Source organism: Pleuronectes platessa, chromosome 24 (assembly GCF_947347685.1).
Source record: "Pleuronectes platessa chromosome 24, fPlePla1.1, whole genome shotgun sequence".
NCBI lineage: Eukaryota > Metazoa > Chordata > Actinopteri > Pleuronectiformes > Pleuronectidae > Pleuronectes > Pleuronectes platessa.
This window is the reverse complement of record NC_070649.1, coordinates 210153-225869: the sequence shown is the minus strand read 5'-3', so window position 1 is coordinate 225869 and position 15717 is coordinate 210153. Positions and strand designations below refer to the sequence as shown.

General features: G+C 45.8%; 1 protein-coding gene across 1 annotated transcript; it reads left to right on the top strand.

Annotated features, from left to right (window-relative positions):
- Nucleotides 1–2293: 2293 nt before the first annotated feature.
- LOC128431303 (uncharacterized protein K02A2.6-like) lies at nucleotides 2294–3500 on the top strand (the record flags this gene model as incomplete). The annotated part of the gene is made up of 1 exon (XM_053417583.1): nucleotides 2294–3500. A coding segment is annotated over one exon (696 nt), but the record flags the coding sequence as incomplete, so codon positions are not given.
- Nucleotides 3501–15717: the final 12217 nt, after the last annotated feature.

Genomic DNA, 15717 nt, shown 5'->3' with positions numbered 1-15717 from the left:
GAGTAGTAGTAGTAGAATTAGCAGTAGGGGGAGTAGTAGTAATATTTCCAGTATTAGCAGTAGAGGGAGCAGTAGTAGTAGTATTTGCAGTAGTCAGAGTTTCTGGTGGTGATATGAACTGCGCTTCAGTCGTAGAAGCTGTGATGAGGAGACACATAAATAAAATGTAATAGATGATTATCCATTTACGAAACTACAGAGCTCCAACACTTTAATGTAAGTTATCTTTAACTGCAATTATGTGAGAGTAATTATAAAAGTATTTGTTTCTTACCCAGAATGAAGCAGAGCAAGAACCAGACGTCCATCTTGTTGATCAGCTGAACAATAGAATCATAAAAAGCTTCTTCAATAACTAACCCTGACACACCTCTTCACCTCCGGTATCTTACTGTAGTCATATACGGATTTGTTTAATCTTTACTTTAATCATATAAAACCACGTCATCTGTAAAGATTAATCCTGGTTTCATTTTTACTTGCCTTGTTAATAAATAACAAGGCAATAAATCGATAAAACGACAAATAATTATTAACCCTCATGTTGTTCTTGGGTGTGAGTGAGTGAGTGAGTGAGCGCTAGCCCCTGGCAGGTCAGGTAACCCAAGGATTGTCACTATCCAATTCTCCTGGGTGTAGTTGAGACAAATGGATTGTCATTCTCGATTCTTCTGGGGGGGCAATTAGACCCCCAGGGAGGGCGCTGGGGTGCTGCACTGTGGGGTCAGTCAGACCCACACCTGATTCCAATTGTAATCTAGAGGGGTATATAGAGAAGCCGGTGTCCCACTTACTGTGTGCCACCCTCCCTACTGTTGTAAGTTCAGAGAAAAGCCTACCTGCACTCCTCCATTAGGGGGAGGTAACGCTGGGGTGAAGGGGATAAGACCCGGGGTTAGAGAAACAATACCAGAGAAGAAGTGATGCCTGTGGCTATGCTATGTCGGTGTGCAGTGGATAATAAGCAAACGTTTAAGCAAACCATCGTGTGGTTTTGAGGATAATACAATTGGCGACGAGGATCAAAGCAAGAATTCAAACGGGACACAAAGAAGACTGCAAGTGTGGCAGACTGGTCGGTGGAGTCAGACGAGGAGTACAAACCACAAAGACGGACGAGGATGTCGGTGATCGGAACGGTAGCTCCTTTCGATGTTGCGTCACAGTCATGGGAAGAGTATGCAGAGATGTTAGAGATGTTCTTCGAAGCTAATGATATTGAGGATGCAGAGAAAAAGAGAGCTGTGTTGCTAAGTGGAGTTGGGGCAGCTACTTATAGTTTATTGAGAAGTTTAGTTAGCCCACAGGCACCCAAGGAGAAAACATATGATCAGCTCACGACTATTCTGAAGACTCATTACGACCCGACACCGAGTGAGATCGTGCAACGATTTAAGTTTAACTCACGCATACGGAAGAGCAGTGAGTCTATAGCGGAATATGTGGCGGTATTGAGAAGATTGGCCCAACATTGTGTATACGAAGATTCACTGCCACAAATGCTGAGAGACAGATTGGTGTGCGGAGTTAACGACAATAGAATGCAACGGAGACTATTGTCGGAAGTGGGCTTGACGTTTGACAGGGCCCTGAAGGTGTGTTTGGCTATGGAATCAGCGTCAAAGGACGTGAAAGAGATGCAAGGCCAATTAACAGAGGACACGGCTCAAAATGAATGTGGGATGAAATCTCAAACAACTGTCCACCAGATGTTTTCAGAAAATGCACAACTTAAATTCCCCAGTTGTTACCGCTGTAAAGGACAGCACACAGCGGATGAGTGTAAATTTGCTACAGCGCTCTGCTACAACTGTGGTAAGAGGGGACATATTAGAATGGCCTGCAGATCTAAGGCAGCAGCGTCTAATGCATATAGAGCCATGTACAAAGGGCAGAGAGGTGAAGGCAGAGGTTTTAGCAGAGAGCGGCGTACACATTTGTTAAGAGAAGGTGAAGGAGAAAGTGACACAGAGGAGAGTAGCACTCACACCATCTTCAGTGTGTCACAAGAATTAGCCAAGGTGGCTCCCATCACGCGCCCGGTGAAAATAAATGGGAAAGAGGTAATGTTTGAAATAGACACTGGCTGTGGGGTGACCATAGTAAGCAAACAACAATATGTGCAGCTTTGTAAGACAACGGCCATAGCCGAAATGAAGCCGTGCTTGCTCAAATTGAAAACCTATACTGGAGAGAGGCTCAGACTGCTAGGCAGGGTACAAGTGCAGGTGCAGAATGAAAACACAGAAAAGACATTGCCGGTGGTGATAATCGAGGGGGAGGGACCTAACCTACTGTGGCGAAGTTGGCTAAGGGAGCTGGGCCTGGCAGATCAGTTGGTAAACAAGGTGGATTCAGCATAGAGCCAGTGCAGTATGCAGAGTGGGCAGCGCCCATTGTCCCAGTCAGGAAGCCAGACGGGTCAATTCGAATATGTGGGGATTATAAACTCACAGTAAATCGAGCATCGCAGCTGGATCAGTATCCAATCCCTAGAGTGGAGGACCTGTTTGCACAGCTGAATGGGGAACAACACTTCACCAAATTAGACATGAGTCATGCCTATCAGCAGGTGGTCCTGGAGGAAGAATCTAGGAAGTATGTCACTGTCAACACACACAAAGGCCTGTTTACCTACACCCGCTTACCATTTGGGGTAGCCTCAAGTCCTGGGATTTTCCAAAGAACCATGGAGGGTATCCTGGGTGACATCCCAAACGTGGCCATCTACTTAGATGACATTCTGATCTCAGGACACAATGAAAAAAAACACCTGGAACATCTAGAGGAGGTACTCCGTAGATTGGAGAACAGTGGTCTCAGGCTAAAAAGAAGCAAGTGTGAGTTCATGGGGAAAGAGGTGGCGTTTCTTGGACATAAAATAAATGCCGGCGGGTTGCGTCCGCTGACAGACAAGATGGAGGCTATAGCTGGAGCCCCTCAACCACAAAATGTCAGTGAGTTGAAAGCTTACCAGGTTTTTCTCTGAGGGGAGGGAATGTTGTAAGTTCAGAGAAAAGCCTACCTGCACTCCTCCACTAGGGGGAGGTAACGCTGGGGTGAAGGGGATAAGACACAGGGTTAGAGAAACAATACCAGAGAAGAAGTGATGCCCGTGGCTATGCTATGTCGGTGTGCAGTGGATAATAAACAAGCGTTTAAGCAAACCATCGTGTGGTTGTGAGGATATACACATGGTAGATACACCTACCATGCCACGATATCACGTCGGCGCATTTCACTATTGGAACAGCTATTCCAACAGCTCCGAGGATCCTTCCTTTGAGCCTGAAGAGGACGAAAAAGAGCCAGACCGAGAAGACAGCAGAGACGACAAGGACTACGACTCAGTGGGTGATGCTTCTGCAGATTCGTCATCCTTGGACGAAGAAGAAGAGGGACAAGACCACGGCTGCACCACCACCCCCCCCGGACTCGTGGAAGGAGACGCCTTCCAATCAAGAAACAGGAAAATTACATTGTCATCGAGGGCGTACGGCCGATAGGGGAGCCGCTGCTCCTCCTCCGAGGTTGCTGCGGCTCTAAGCGGGGTCTGTCCGGGCCCCACGATGCACGCGAAGTCCCACGCCGGTGACATACCCTCAACAGTCCGCCTGTTCATCACGCCGACGGTGGAGAACATCATGCAGGAGATGACAAGACGGGAGGGTCGTCGAAAATATGGTGACGAATAGAAAGGGATGGATGAGACCGACCTGCACGCCTAGGGCAGCTGATCTTAGCGGGCGTGTACAGGTCCCCGGGCGAGGCCACCAGCCTGTGGCACCCTGAGAACGGCCGGGTGATATTTCGTGCCACGATGCCCCTCAAAGTCTTCCACACGCACTCCAGACTGCTGCGCTTCCAAGACCGCGAGACGAGACGCTGTAGACGAGCCACGGACAAATTGGTGGCCGTGTGAGAGGTCAGGGACACGTGGTGGCCCGGCTACTGTGTCTCTACAACCCGGGCCCATAGTGACCGCGGATGAGCAACTGGTTCCGTTCAGAGGTTCGTCTTTATATTATATTATTATTATTATGTTATGTTTTATTATATAGATAGCGGCTGCTAGTCCTCGTCCTCTTCTTCTCCTATCCTCACCTCCCTCTCCTCTCCTCCTCTCCTCCTCTCCTCTCCACTCACACTCCGGTTCCAGAGTGAGTGAGTGGCGGTGGTGGACGCGTGAGTGGCGCGGAGATTTGAACTGGGTTTTGCCTTTTTACGGGTATTTACTTTAATTTATTTTCTCATCTCATCTTTTGCATGAAGAGGTAAGTTTTGTTTCTTGTAAATATTGTTTCTGAGTACCACCTGAAGAGACCGCGGGTCTTTCAGGGGTCTCTGAGGGAATGGCGTCCCCCGGGACGCCACCTCCGTCACTCCGGCAGGGAGTGCGGATAGTCCAACCGGGAGGGGACATTAGGGTGGAGGAGGTCCTGCTGGCTGTTGGCGAGCAGGTAGGCCATGAAAATGTACTGTTCGCCTCCAGAATGAGCAGAGCGGTGGTGGTGTTTTTAAAAGAAGAACGCCAGGTGCACCAGCTCATTGAGAATGGCCTGTTTATTAGGGACAGCTTCGTGCAGGTGAACCCGCTGTCGGTTCCTGCAACCCGGATCACGGTATCCGGAGTTCCGCCTTTTATTTCAAATGAGCTTCTAAGAGCCGAGCTCAGTAGGTTCGGTAAATTTTCCAGCGGTTTCAGGATGTTAAGTTTAGGCTGTAAAGATAATAAATTAAAACATGTGCAGTCCCTAAGGCGGCAGGTATTCATGTTCCGGGAGTCCCCCACAAACACTCTGGAGGTCTCCTTCAGAGTAAAACACGGGGACGGGCATTATATGGTTTACGCCAGCTCCGGGAGCCTGAAGTGTTTTGATTGTGGGGATGTCGGGCACAAACGCTCATCGTGTCCGCATAAGCAGCGTTCACATGAAGCGGCAGGTGACGCTGCTGCTCGCGGAGAGGTGGCAGGTGCGCATAGCGCCGAAACGGTAACTGCACTTAGCGGCTCAGGGGCCGAAGCATCTAGTTTTGACCAATCAGAGACGAACCCCAGTCACGCCCAATATATCAATATATAACCTATGTGCGCACTCTGTTTAAGCGCCTCTTTTCCTGTGTAGCCTTCTGCATAGAACTAGAGACCCATGCATGTTCAATTGCTGGACACCGCGTTTTCCTGACCTGTGACCTCTGAATAAACTTGCTTAATTTCAACTTGAGAACGACGACTCCTCTCCTTTGATTTTCCGACCGCAACAGCGGCACCAAACTGGGCCATCAGATAAAGATGACAGCATCATCATTGAACATCCTGAAAGAGGGCATCTAAATCAAGTCTACCAGACTGATTAACAAAGTGTTGGAGGAGGTCTGTGCCGACCTGCCGCAAACCAGGAGAGTCTTTGCAAGGAGCAATGATCTGTGTGACTAGTGCAGTGAGGAATACAGTTTTCCCCTCCCTATTCATCACTCCAGCTGTAGGGGAGTGGCAGGAGAAGGGTGGACAGCTATGGTCCTTCCCAACTCCATCACTTGGACAGCTTTCAGACTGTGGAGAAGAAGTCGGTTCATCAGTCCTGTGTAAAGGTTTGCAATTTGCACTCGCTGGAGGGAATGAGAGGGTCGAGGTGGACTGGGCTGTTGGAGCCACACACTTCCCCGTAAGGCAGCTGGCAGTCATTGTACAAGCTCCCCATTGAAGGACGGACAGCAGACCTCCAGTGGAGGATAGGGCACCGGGCGATAGCTACAAACTTTCTTTTCCCAAGCTGAAACACTTGAACATCTATTTTTTGCAGTGCCCTCGGCTGAAAGCACTTTTTTGATTTGTTAAAAGGATGGTTTCAGGGCCTAGGATAGGTTTTTTCATTTGGTTTGTTCATTTACAGTCTGAAATATTCTGTAAAAAAGAAACTTACACACAACCTGTTAAACTTTGTCTCTGGTTCTGCCAAGTTAGCCATTTGGCTGACACGGAGGAACCAGGCCCTGAACACTGGCAGCGTGCATCCGACGTCAATGCTGGTGGGACTTCTGGAAGCCAGACTCAAAGTAGAACACGCCTACTACGGGATGATGGACATTGTGCTGACATATAGTTGCATATGGACTGTTGGGAGGATTATATGCTCTATTGTGTTGTGCAATAGTAGGAGTAGAATTGACGTTGGCTAATTATTAATAATCATGAAATATGATTGTTAAAATAACAATTATTTCTTAAAAATAATCAAAAATGATAAAGCTATTAATTAAGAAATGTAACACATTTAATTAGAAATGATACGGTTATCCATTAATAATAGTTAAAATAATTAATGGAAACAATAAAATTATCAATTAAGAATAATACAAATCTGTAATCATTGCTTATTGTCGCGGGGCACCACCCTGGTTACAGGGACCAACGATACAATCTATAAATATCAGTCTCATAATGATAAATGTCAAATCAATAATCTCAATATTTAATATTAATAATTATTTAATTAACAGTGAAGGCTACTAAGTTCGAGCACAGGCAATCATAATCCAGCTGCAATCACATACATATGCACAAATAATCACAGACTACAGATACTTTAATTACAAAAGCATTTATTAAAAAGGGGAAATAAAGTTAATGTTATTCAATGATTCATCATTTTAACAAACTCCCATATTTCACAGATAACAACAGCAGCAGCACTTATCACAATTCAGAAAATACATGTAAAACCGGCGGTCTACCTATGTATGTCTGTCTATGTGTATGTGTGTGTGTCTGTGTCAAAGTGTCTCTCTGTGTGTGTGTGTATGTCTATGTGTATGCATGTGAAATAAAGTTAGTGTTATTTAATGATTCATCATTTTAACAAACTCCCATATTTCAAAGATAACAACAGCAGCCGCTTATCACAATTTAGAAAAACACATGTATTCATCTATGTGTATCTGTGTGTGTATCTGTCTGTGTCTATCAATGTGTGTCTGTGTGGGTGTGTCTGTGTGTGTGTGTGTGTGTGTGTGTGTGAGAGAGCGAGAGAGAGAGAGAAAAAGAAGGGGGGCGTGGCGATGACGCAGTCACTTGGTGACGTCACATCTAAGATGGCGGCCGATCATGATTCGTGGAATCAAGGCCTAAAAACTCTCAAAATGGCGGATTGACTACAAAACAAGATGGCGGAGCCGTTATGAATTTAGAGCCAGAATGGGAGAAGAGGGAGAGAGGAGGTGTGGCAATAATAGATTCAAAATGGTGGTTAACTTGCGTTATCCAAAATGGAGTCTATGTTAATGACACCATGTGGCCGGAGCTCACACTGGTGGTCGTCACATGAATTACACAAAGGGATTTTCAGACAAAGAGAATTCTTTGTCTCTGCTTTGGCGTTCGGCCGCATGGCTTCCAGATGTGTCCAGCCTCTCTGAATATAGATTTAACTATGTTACATGAACTGTATTCTAAATACAGATCGGATGTGTATATAGGTCGGTTTAGAAGGAGAGAGAGAGAGAGAGAGAGAATACAAGGAGGGAGCAAAGCTCTTAAAAGCACCGTCAGAGACAAATTACATTTACTTTACCACTCAGCACCCAAGTGGCGTTGTGTGCTGAGGTTTGACCGGTAAAGTCTCTTTAAAGTTGTTCAAACGGCCACAATGAGCTGGAGACGCTGCTCACGGCGCTTAAAAACTGTGGCACAAGGCCGTAACCGGAAACCGGAAGTGGCGAGTCGCCGCTAAACATTAGAGACTCGGCGGTCTCATACAAAACAAATACGTTCAATTATTAAAACAATACGCTACGTATTATATTAACATCTGCCCAGACAATAAAGCCTCTTACTGTACCACCCTCGCGGTGTGCGTGCGCGTCGGGCCAGTGAATCACGTGGTCTCTCAAGCGGTCTTCGGCCGCTGGACCGGACAAGCAGCGGATTTTCTCGTGCTGCTTCGATGGGATGAACGTCGTCCTTCTTCTTCAGGGATGTGGAGCTCGTGCTCCTCAGCGGAATGAATCTCGCGCTTCTGCAGGGGTGAACAGCGGTAACGCCGCTGTGGATTTGGAAAGAAAGTCTGTGATGCTCGACCGGCGAGCGAGTTCCTGTGCGCGGCCTCTTCAAGTTAAAATAACAAAAGTCCTTTTGAAAATAAAAACGTCGACTGAATAAAGAAATAAAAGAAATGAAATAAAATAACTCTGGTTGCCCCCTTTAGCGACTAAATCAGCTGGGAGGCCCCGAAGGGGGCCTGGTGTTGTCTTCAGAGCAGGGTAAAATGGCAGCGATGTTTGGGGTCTCAGTGGTTTTGTTCTACCTGAGAGGTCCTCCTCCTTGAGGAGTTGGTCATAGGATGATGCTGGCTTTAAGCCAATTGAGTGTCAGAAATGGATCTGAGTGGGCGGGGCTTGGAACTGAGCAGGGGCTTCTGGGAAAACCCCAGGACATTTTTCCACCACCAGGGGGAGATTCTTGAGCCTGCAGGAGGATGTTTTCCCACCCAAAGTTTAACAACCCTTTGTTCCTCTCGGCTCCAGTGTCTGGCGGCCCCCCGCTGGGCTCTGGCCCAACAGTCCCCCTTTTGGTCTGGAGAGTGGGCTGTGACCCCGGTCTCCAGGGCAAACTATGGTCGAGAGTCCAGTGATAATCCATGAGAGGTAATCCTTGAGTGGAGTTGAAGCAGTGAAAGTTAGTTCATTATGAGGCAGAGAGGCATAAATGTCTTCGAGGCATGAGTCTAAACAGAGAGAGGCAATTGTCTGGGCAGACAGGCTAAATAACATATATTCTAAAACACGGCACACACTTTCAATTTCACATAATGCTTATCGGCAGTTATTGTTAAAATACCAATGAATTTCGGTGAAGAGTGAAATGAAAGAAAAGTGGAAACACGAACAGAAGAAAATGTTTGAGTAGGTGCTGGTGTTTTGAGGTAAACATGTGTGTTATCCTGTCAAACCAAAACATTTAGAACGGCGAGTCACGTTCTGTTGTTCGCTAATCTGTGAATTTATGATAAATCCTATTTCTAGGTTTTCAGATCTACAGATATTGGAATTTCACTGCCAAGACTGAATTGCCAAGTGTACCTGTGAGGGCTGCACAACCGTAGTGGTAACGACTTCAAAATCCTCAACGAGGTCTAAGGAGGTTCACTACCTGAACTACGTTATACAATTTACTGACAGAGGGTCTAAAGCATGCAGCTATTGATGGAGTGAGTGGTTTGAGCGTTTTTTTGTTTTAAAGTTGGGATTTCTTCCCCCCCTTTTCAGATGTGGAGGTGAGAGGGGGTTTCTGGCAGCGCCTTGGTCCTTCCCCGTCATTGAAGTCATCTTTGGGAGTGGAGAAGGAGGGCGTCTGCTCCTAGTTTCGCCAACGGGGTTCAGTGTCTGGTCTCTCAGTGGAGCCTGGAGGAACATGTGGCACAATGTCTCTCATTGCTTCATCCACACATCTCCGTATTTACTCCTCTGTACCAGGATGCATCCCATGTGTTGGATTTCGGTCACCACATCTATACTCCTGGTACTGATAGGGTTTCCGTCTGTTCCAGCCCCTACTCCTCTGTTGAGAGGGATTCAGGTGCTGAGGTCGAAACTGTTTGTGGGGCTGGTTGAAATCCTCACCCCCTTGGTTTTGTGGGGCGCCCTGTTGGAAGGGTCGCTGTTCCTGGTTCTCTTTGCTGGGGTTCATCTTTGCGTGGGGAAAGTTGTCATCTTCCAGCGCCGGGTCCACATTTAGTTGGATTTGAACTGCCAGAACCACGGTGTCGTCTTCGTTGAACCCTCGGTTGTCTGGGTCGAAGCGATAAATGTCTTTTTTAAGGGGCTCTAGCTGCCGGGTGCAGATTTCCTCTCTTTGAGGGGGTGCTGAGTCATCAGGGTCTTCTGAATTGTGTGTGCCACAGTATTCATCTTTGTGGCCACCATCTCTTGCACCGGGAGTGGAGGACCATCCAGGACGCGACCGTGAGTCATGGTGCGCCCCTGCCTGAGTGGCAGACTGGGAAATCTCCTTCAGCCCTCCAGGACGGATTCCTTCTGTCGTTGTGGTGTGGATCAGCATGGCTCCGTGCAGGATGTGTTCCTTCTGGCTGGAGTGGATGCTGTGTGTCCGCTGGAAAGGCATTTGGAGTGCCTCATAGCGGTCCCAGGTCACTGCACGTCTAGGGGTTGAGTCCGGCCCCCCCTTTGGTGTTGAGGGGGTTGGAGCGGTCGACTGCTGGGTGTGTCTGGCTCTCCAGAGCAAAGCTTCCTCTGCAAGAGGGTTGCGTAGCTGTGCTCGCAGCTTTTCTCCCAGTGTCTCTGTTCCGCTGGCTCCACCGGGAATGACGTCAGCTCCTGGCCCTGTCATCAGGGATATCAGCTCGAGGGGGGGCAGCTCTGTTTGACTGTGCCCCCCTTTCTGCTGACCTTTGACCTTCGCTTGCAGAGCTTCGTGCTCCTGCACCGCCTGGTCCTGTTCTGTGCGGGTCTCGATGATATGCCGCAGGTGGGAGTTTTTCTCCTGCTCCGCTCGACATGCTGCTTGCATGGCCTGGAGCTCCTTCGCATGTTCTTGGGCCTGCAGCTCGGCTCTCTGCTGGTAGAGGAGTGTCAGTTGACCCAGAGCATGGGGTATTTTTGGATGCGGGCCAGTGGGGTTGATCAGGTGAATGGACAGTTCTTTAATCTTACGATCGCAGGTACTTAAATCATACTCACTCAACTCACTCACTTCATCACTAGAAAAATTGATCAGACTGGCGACTGTCTCTGACAGGTCGTCTGGTCTTGAGGGAGCCCTGCCCCAGTGTGGTCCATGCTACTCATCTTCTGAGTGCGCAAACACCTGGTGGGCTGCTCAAGCTTGCTTAGATAAAAGCGGACAAAAACTCAATTATAGCATTTCTATAAAAATTGCTCAGACTGGCGACTGTCTCTGACAGGTCGTCTGGCCTTGAGGGAGCCCTTGCCCCAGGATGGTCCATGCTACTCATCTTCTGAGTGCGAAAAGAGCCTGGTGGGCCGCTCAAGCTTGCTTAGGTTAAAAGCGGATAAAAATTTAATAAACACTACACAAGATGCACAGGTGAGCTTCACTCTGTGTCTATATAGTAGCGCTATGTAGGATAGCTCGATGGCTCAATCCTTAAGACCTAGTTGGTTAACAAACAAGTCTCAACAAAACTAGTCTCTCAAATCTAGTTTGTTTCCTTAAAATTAAAAAGCATGCAGAAAATCTCCTATAAAAATATTACTAACCTACTGAAACTTAGTCAGCAACCAACCATAGCTATACACATCGCCTGCTTAGCAAAGGGAATTAAGAATAAAGAAAATTCAAAAAGAGAAAGAAATTTCCAAAATTATTTTTCTCTTAAGAAAATTAATTATAATTATTGTGCATTGAGATGACACAACCACTAATATGCAATAAGCAGCCAACCACGGATACACAAGGCAATAGTATACCTGTTTGGCACAGGTGCAAAGGGATTACAAATAAAAATTCAAAGAGAAATAAATTTCCAAAATTATTTTTCTCTTTAAGAAATTAATCATAAATATTGTGCATCGCGAATACACAACCACCGATTGCACTCTGCAGCCAACCACAGATATGCAAGGCGCGAGTGTACCTGTGTTGCAAAGGTGCAGGGGAATTTAGAAATTAAAAAAAAAATTATTTGCAGAGAAATAATTTTCAAAATTATTTCTGGATCATTGTACACAGTATTATGATACAGCTGGAGTTAGATAGCCTCAAGCAGCGGCACCATTTATGTTGCATGCGTGAAGCGTTCCGCCCTCACACGGGGATCAATTTATGTTGTGAGGGATAAAAAAAAAGTTTTGGAAGGAAGAAAAAAAAAAAAATTAATTAATATCTTTTTCTTCAAAAATTAATTTCTGGGGGAAAATGAATCTGGATTATTGTACAGTATTATGATACAGCTGGAGTTAGAATGCCTCACACGGGGGCACCATTTATGTTGTGCAATAGTAGGAGTAGAATTGACGTTGGCTAATTATTAATAATCATGAAATATGATTATTAAAATAACAATTATTTCTTAAAAATAATCAAAAATGATAAAGCTATTAATTAAGAAATGTAACACATTTAATTAGAAATGATACGGTTATCCATTAATAATAGTTAAAATAATTAATGAAAACAATAAAATTATCAATTAAGAATAATACAAATCTGTAATCATTGCTTATTGTCGCGGGGCACCACCCTGGTTACAGGGACCAACGATACAATCTATAAATATCAGTCTCATAATGATAAATGTCAAATCAATAATCTCAATATTTAATATTAATAATTATTTAATTAACAGTGAAGGCTACTAAGTTCGAGCACAGGCAATCATAATCCAGCTGCAATCACATACATATGCACAAATAATCACAGACTACAGATACTTTAATTACAAAAGCATTTATTAAAAAGGGGAAATAAAGTTAATGTTATTCAATGATTCATCATTTTAACAAACTCCCATATTTCAAAGATAACAACAGCAGCAGCACTTATCACAATTCAGAAAATACATGTAAAACCGGCGGTCTACCTATGTATGTCTGTCTATGTGTATGTGTGTGTGTCTGTGTCAAAGTGTCTCTCTGTGTGTGTGTGTATGTCTATGTGTATGCATGTGAAATAAAGTTAGTGTTATTTAATGATTCATCATTTTAACAAACTCCCATATTTCAAAGATAACAACAGCAGCCGCTTATCACAATTTAGAAAAACACATGTATTCATCTATGTGTATCTGTGTGTGTATCTGTCTGTGTCTATCAATGTGTGTCTGTGTGGGTGTGTCTGTGTGTGTGTGTGTGTGTGGGTGTGTGAGAGAGCGAGAGAGAGAGAGAAAAAGAAGGGGGGCGTGGCGATGACGCAGTCACTTGGTGACGTCACATCTAAGATGGCGGCCGATCATGATTCGTGGAATCAAGGCCTAAAAACTCTCAAAATGGCGGATTGACTACAAAACAAGATGGCGGAGCCGTTATGAATTTAGAGCCAGAATGGGAGAAGAGGGAGAGAGGAGGTGTGGCAATAATAGATTCAAAATGGTGGTTAACTTGCGTTATCCAAAATGGAGTCTATGTTAATGACACCATGTGGCCGGAGCTCACACTGGTGGTCGTCACATGAATTACACAAAGGGATTTTCAGACAAAGAGAATTCTTTGTCTCTGCTTTGGCGTTCGGCCGCATGGCTTCCAGATGTGTCCGGCCTCTCTGAATATAGATTTAACTATGTTACATGAACTGTATTCTAAATACAGATCGGATGTGTATATAGGTCGGTTTAGAAGGAGAGAGAGAGAGAGAGAGAGAATACAAGGAGGGAGCAAAGCTCTTAAAAGCACCGTCAGAGACAAATTACATTTACTTTACCACTCAGCACCCAAGTGGCGTTGTGTGCTGAGGTTTGACCGGTAAAGTCTCTTTAAAGTTGTTCAAACGGTCACAATGAGCTGGAGACGCTGCTCACGGCGCTTAAAAACTGTGGCACAAGGCCGTAACCGGAAACCGGAAGTGGCGAGTCGCCGCTAAACATTAGAGACTCGGCGGTCTCATACAAAACAAATACATTCAAGTATTAAAACAATACGCTACGTATTATATTAACATCTGCCCAGACAATAAAGCCTCTTACTGTACCACCCTCGCGGTGTGCGTGCGCGTCGGGCCAGTGAATCACGTGGTCTCTCAAGCGGTCTTCGGCCGCTGGACCGGACAAGCAGCGGATTTTCTCGTGCTGCTTCGATGGGATGAACGTCGTCCTTCTTCTTCAGGGATGTGGAGCTCGTGCTCCTCAGCGGAATGAATCTCGCGCTTCTGCAGGGGTGAACAGCGGTAACGCCGCTGTGGATTTGGAAAGAAAGTCTGTGATGCTCGACCGGCGAGCGAGTTCCTGTGCGCGGCCTCTTCAAGTTAAAATAACAAAAGTCCTTTTGAAAATAAAAACGTCGACTGAATAAAGAAATAAAAGAAATGAAATAAAATAACTCTGGTTGCCCCCTTTAGCGACTAAATCAGCTGGGAGGCCCCGAAGGGGGCCTGGTGTTGTCTTCAGAGCAGGGTAAAATGGCAGCGATGTTTGGGGTCTCAGTGGTTTTGTTCTACCTGAGAGGTCCTCCTCCTTGAGGAGTTGGTCATAGGATGATGCTGGCTTTAAGCCAATTGAGTGTCAGAAATGGATCTGAGTGGGCGGGGCTTGGAACTGAGCAGGGGCTTCTGGGAAAACCCCAGGACATTTTTCCACCACCAGGGGGAGATTCTTGAGCCTGCAGGAGGATGTTTTCCCACCCAAAGTTTAACAACCCTTTGTTCCTCTCGGCTCCAGTGTCTGGCGGCCCCCCGCTGGGCTCTGGCCCAACAATTGGGAAAGATGGGGAACTGAATGTAAACCTTTAATTCGAGAAACTACAGTTAGTATGGATGTGTGTACATGTGTGTGTGTGTATATATGTATTATTTACTAACATTGTTTGTTTGGGTTTTACATCTGGTGTTTGATGTAAGAAGTGAATCGTTTCCTGGAAATGTACAATAAACGGATTTTGAAAAACCAAAAACCTCTCCTCTCCTCCTTCTTCTCCCTAGGCCGGGGTCCTTTCTGTCAGTACATGCCCAGCAAGCCGGCGAAATACTTAGTGGCCTGCGATGCAAAATCCAGCTACGCTTTGAAGATGCAAGTGTAAACCGGAAAGCCGGGCAGCGGACGCCCTGAATGGAACTTGGGGTTGCAGGTAGTGCTCGATGTAATGGAGGAACTAGACGGTCGTAACGTTATATGCGACAATTACTTCACCTCCTACGAACACCGTTCGGAAGAACAAGCCCGAGCACCCGATCTGCTGCTCAACCCAGACTGGATGCTGGGCAAGCTGAACAATCGGAGGTTGTTCCTAGAGCAGCCTGGAAAGGCTCTCGTTTCTCCGTTCTTCAAACGAAGGGAGCGTATCCGCACGGAAGCGTCCGCCGAGGTTGTGAACGTCATAAAAGCCACCACTGCACAGAGAGCTATAGTCCTCATAGATGCTCGACCAGAGCTGACGGCCTTTTCCACGGCCCTAGCAGCAGCCCCGCTCAGGGCGAGTGGTGTCAGATATGCCCCAGGAAAAAAGACTGTAAAACTTGCACCGTGTGTTGCCGGTGTAACAAATACATCTGCAAGGGCTGCTCACGTGTCTATTGTCCTACGTGGGAATACAGGACAACACAAGGGTTAAAAATGCATAAAACAACATGATAATTCACGTCAAACCTTTTTAAATCAGATTAAATCAGAGGTGTAACCTGCACTGACGTGTCCAAAAGAAAATGTTGATTTAAAAATGAATGGAACCTTTTCATTATTTCATTAATGAAAACATATTTTCTTTGAATGTTCTTGTTGCTCTAATCGGGGAAACGCCGCTTGAATAATAATGAGCCTGTAGCTCAGTGTTCAAACTCTTTATTTTTAATAAAATTAAAAAAACTGAATGTAATGATTTAAAAAGGTTAATAAAAAACAGGACTGAAGGAGAAACTGGATATTTTTGCTTTGTTAAAAAAACAGACTCAGTGAAACTGACCTTTGACCTGTGGCCTCCGACCTGCTGAAACAAACACTGTGTGTGTGTGTGTGACATACAGTACACACTTTAGTTCAAAGTGTTCTGAACTTGTGTGTTGATCAGCTCGGACTCGTGTTGATTTGATCTTAGTTT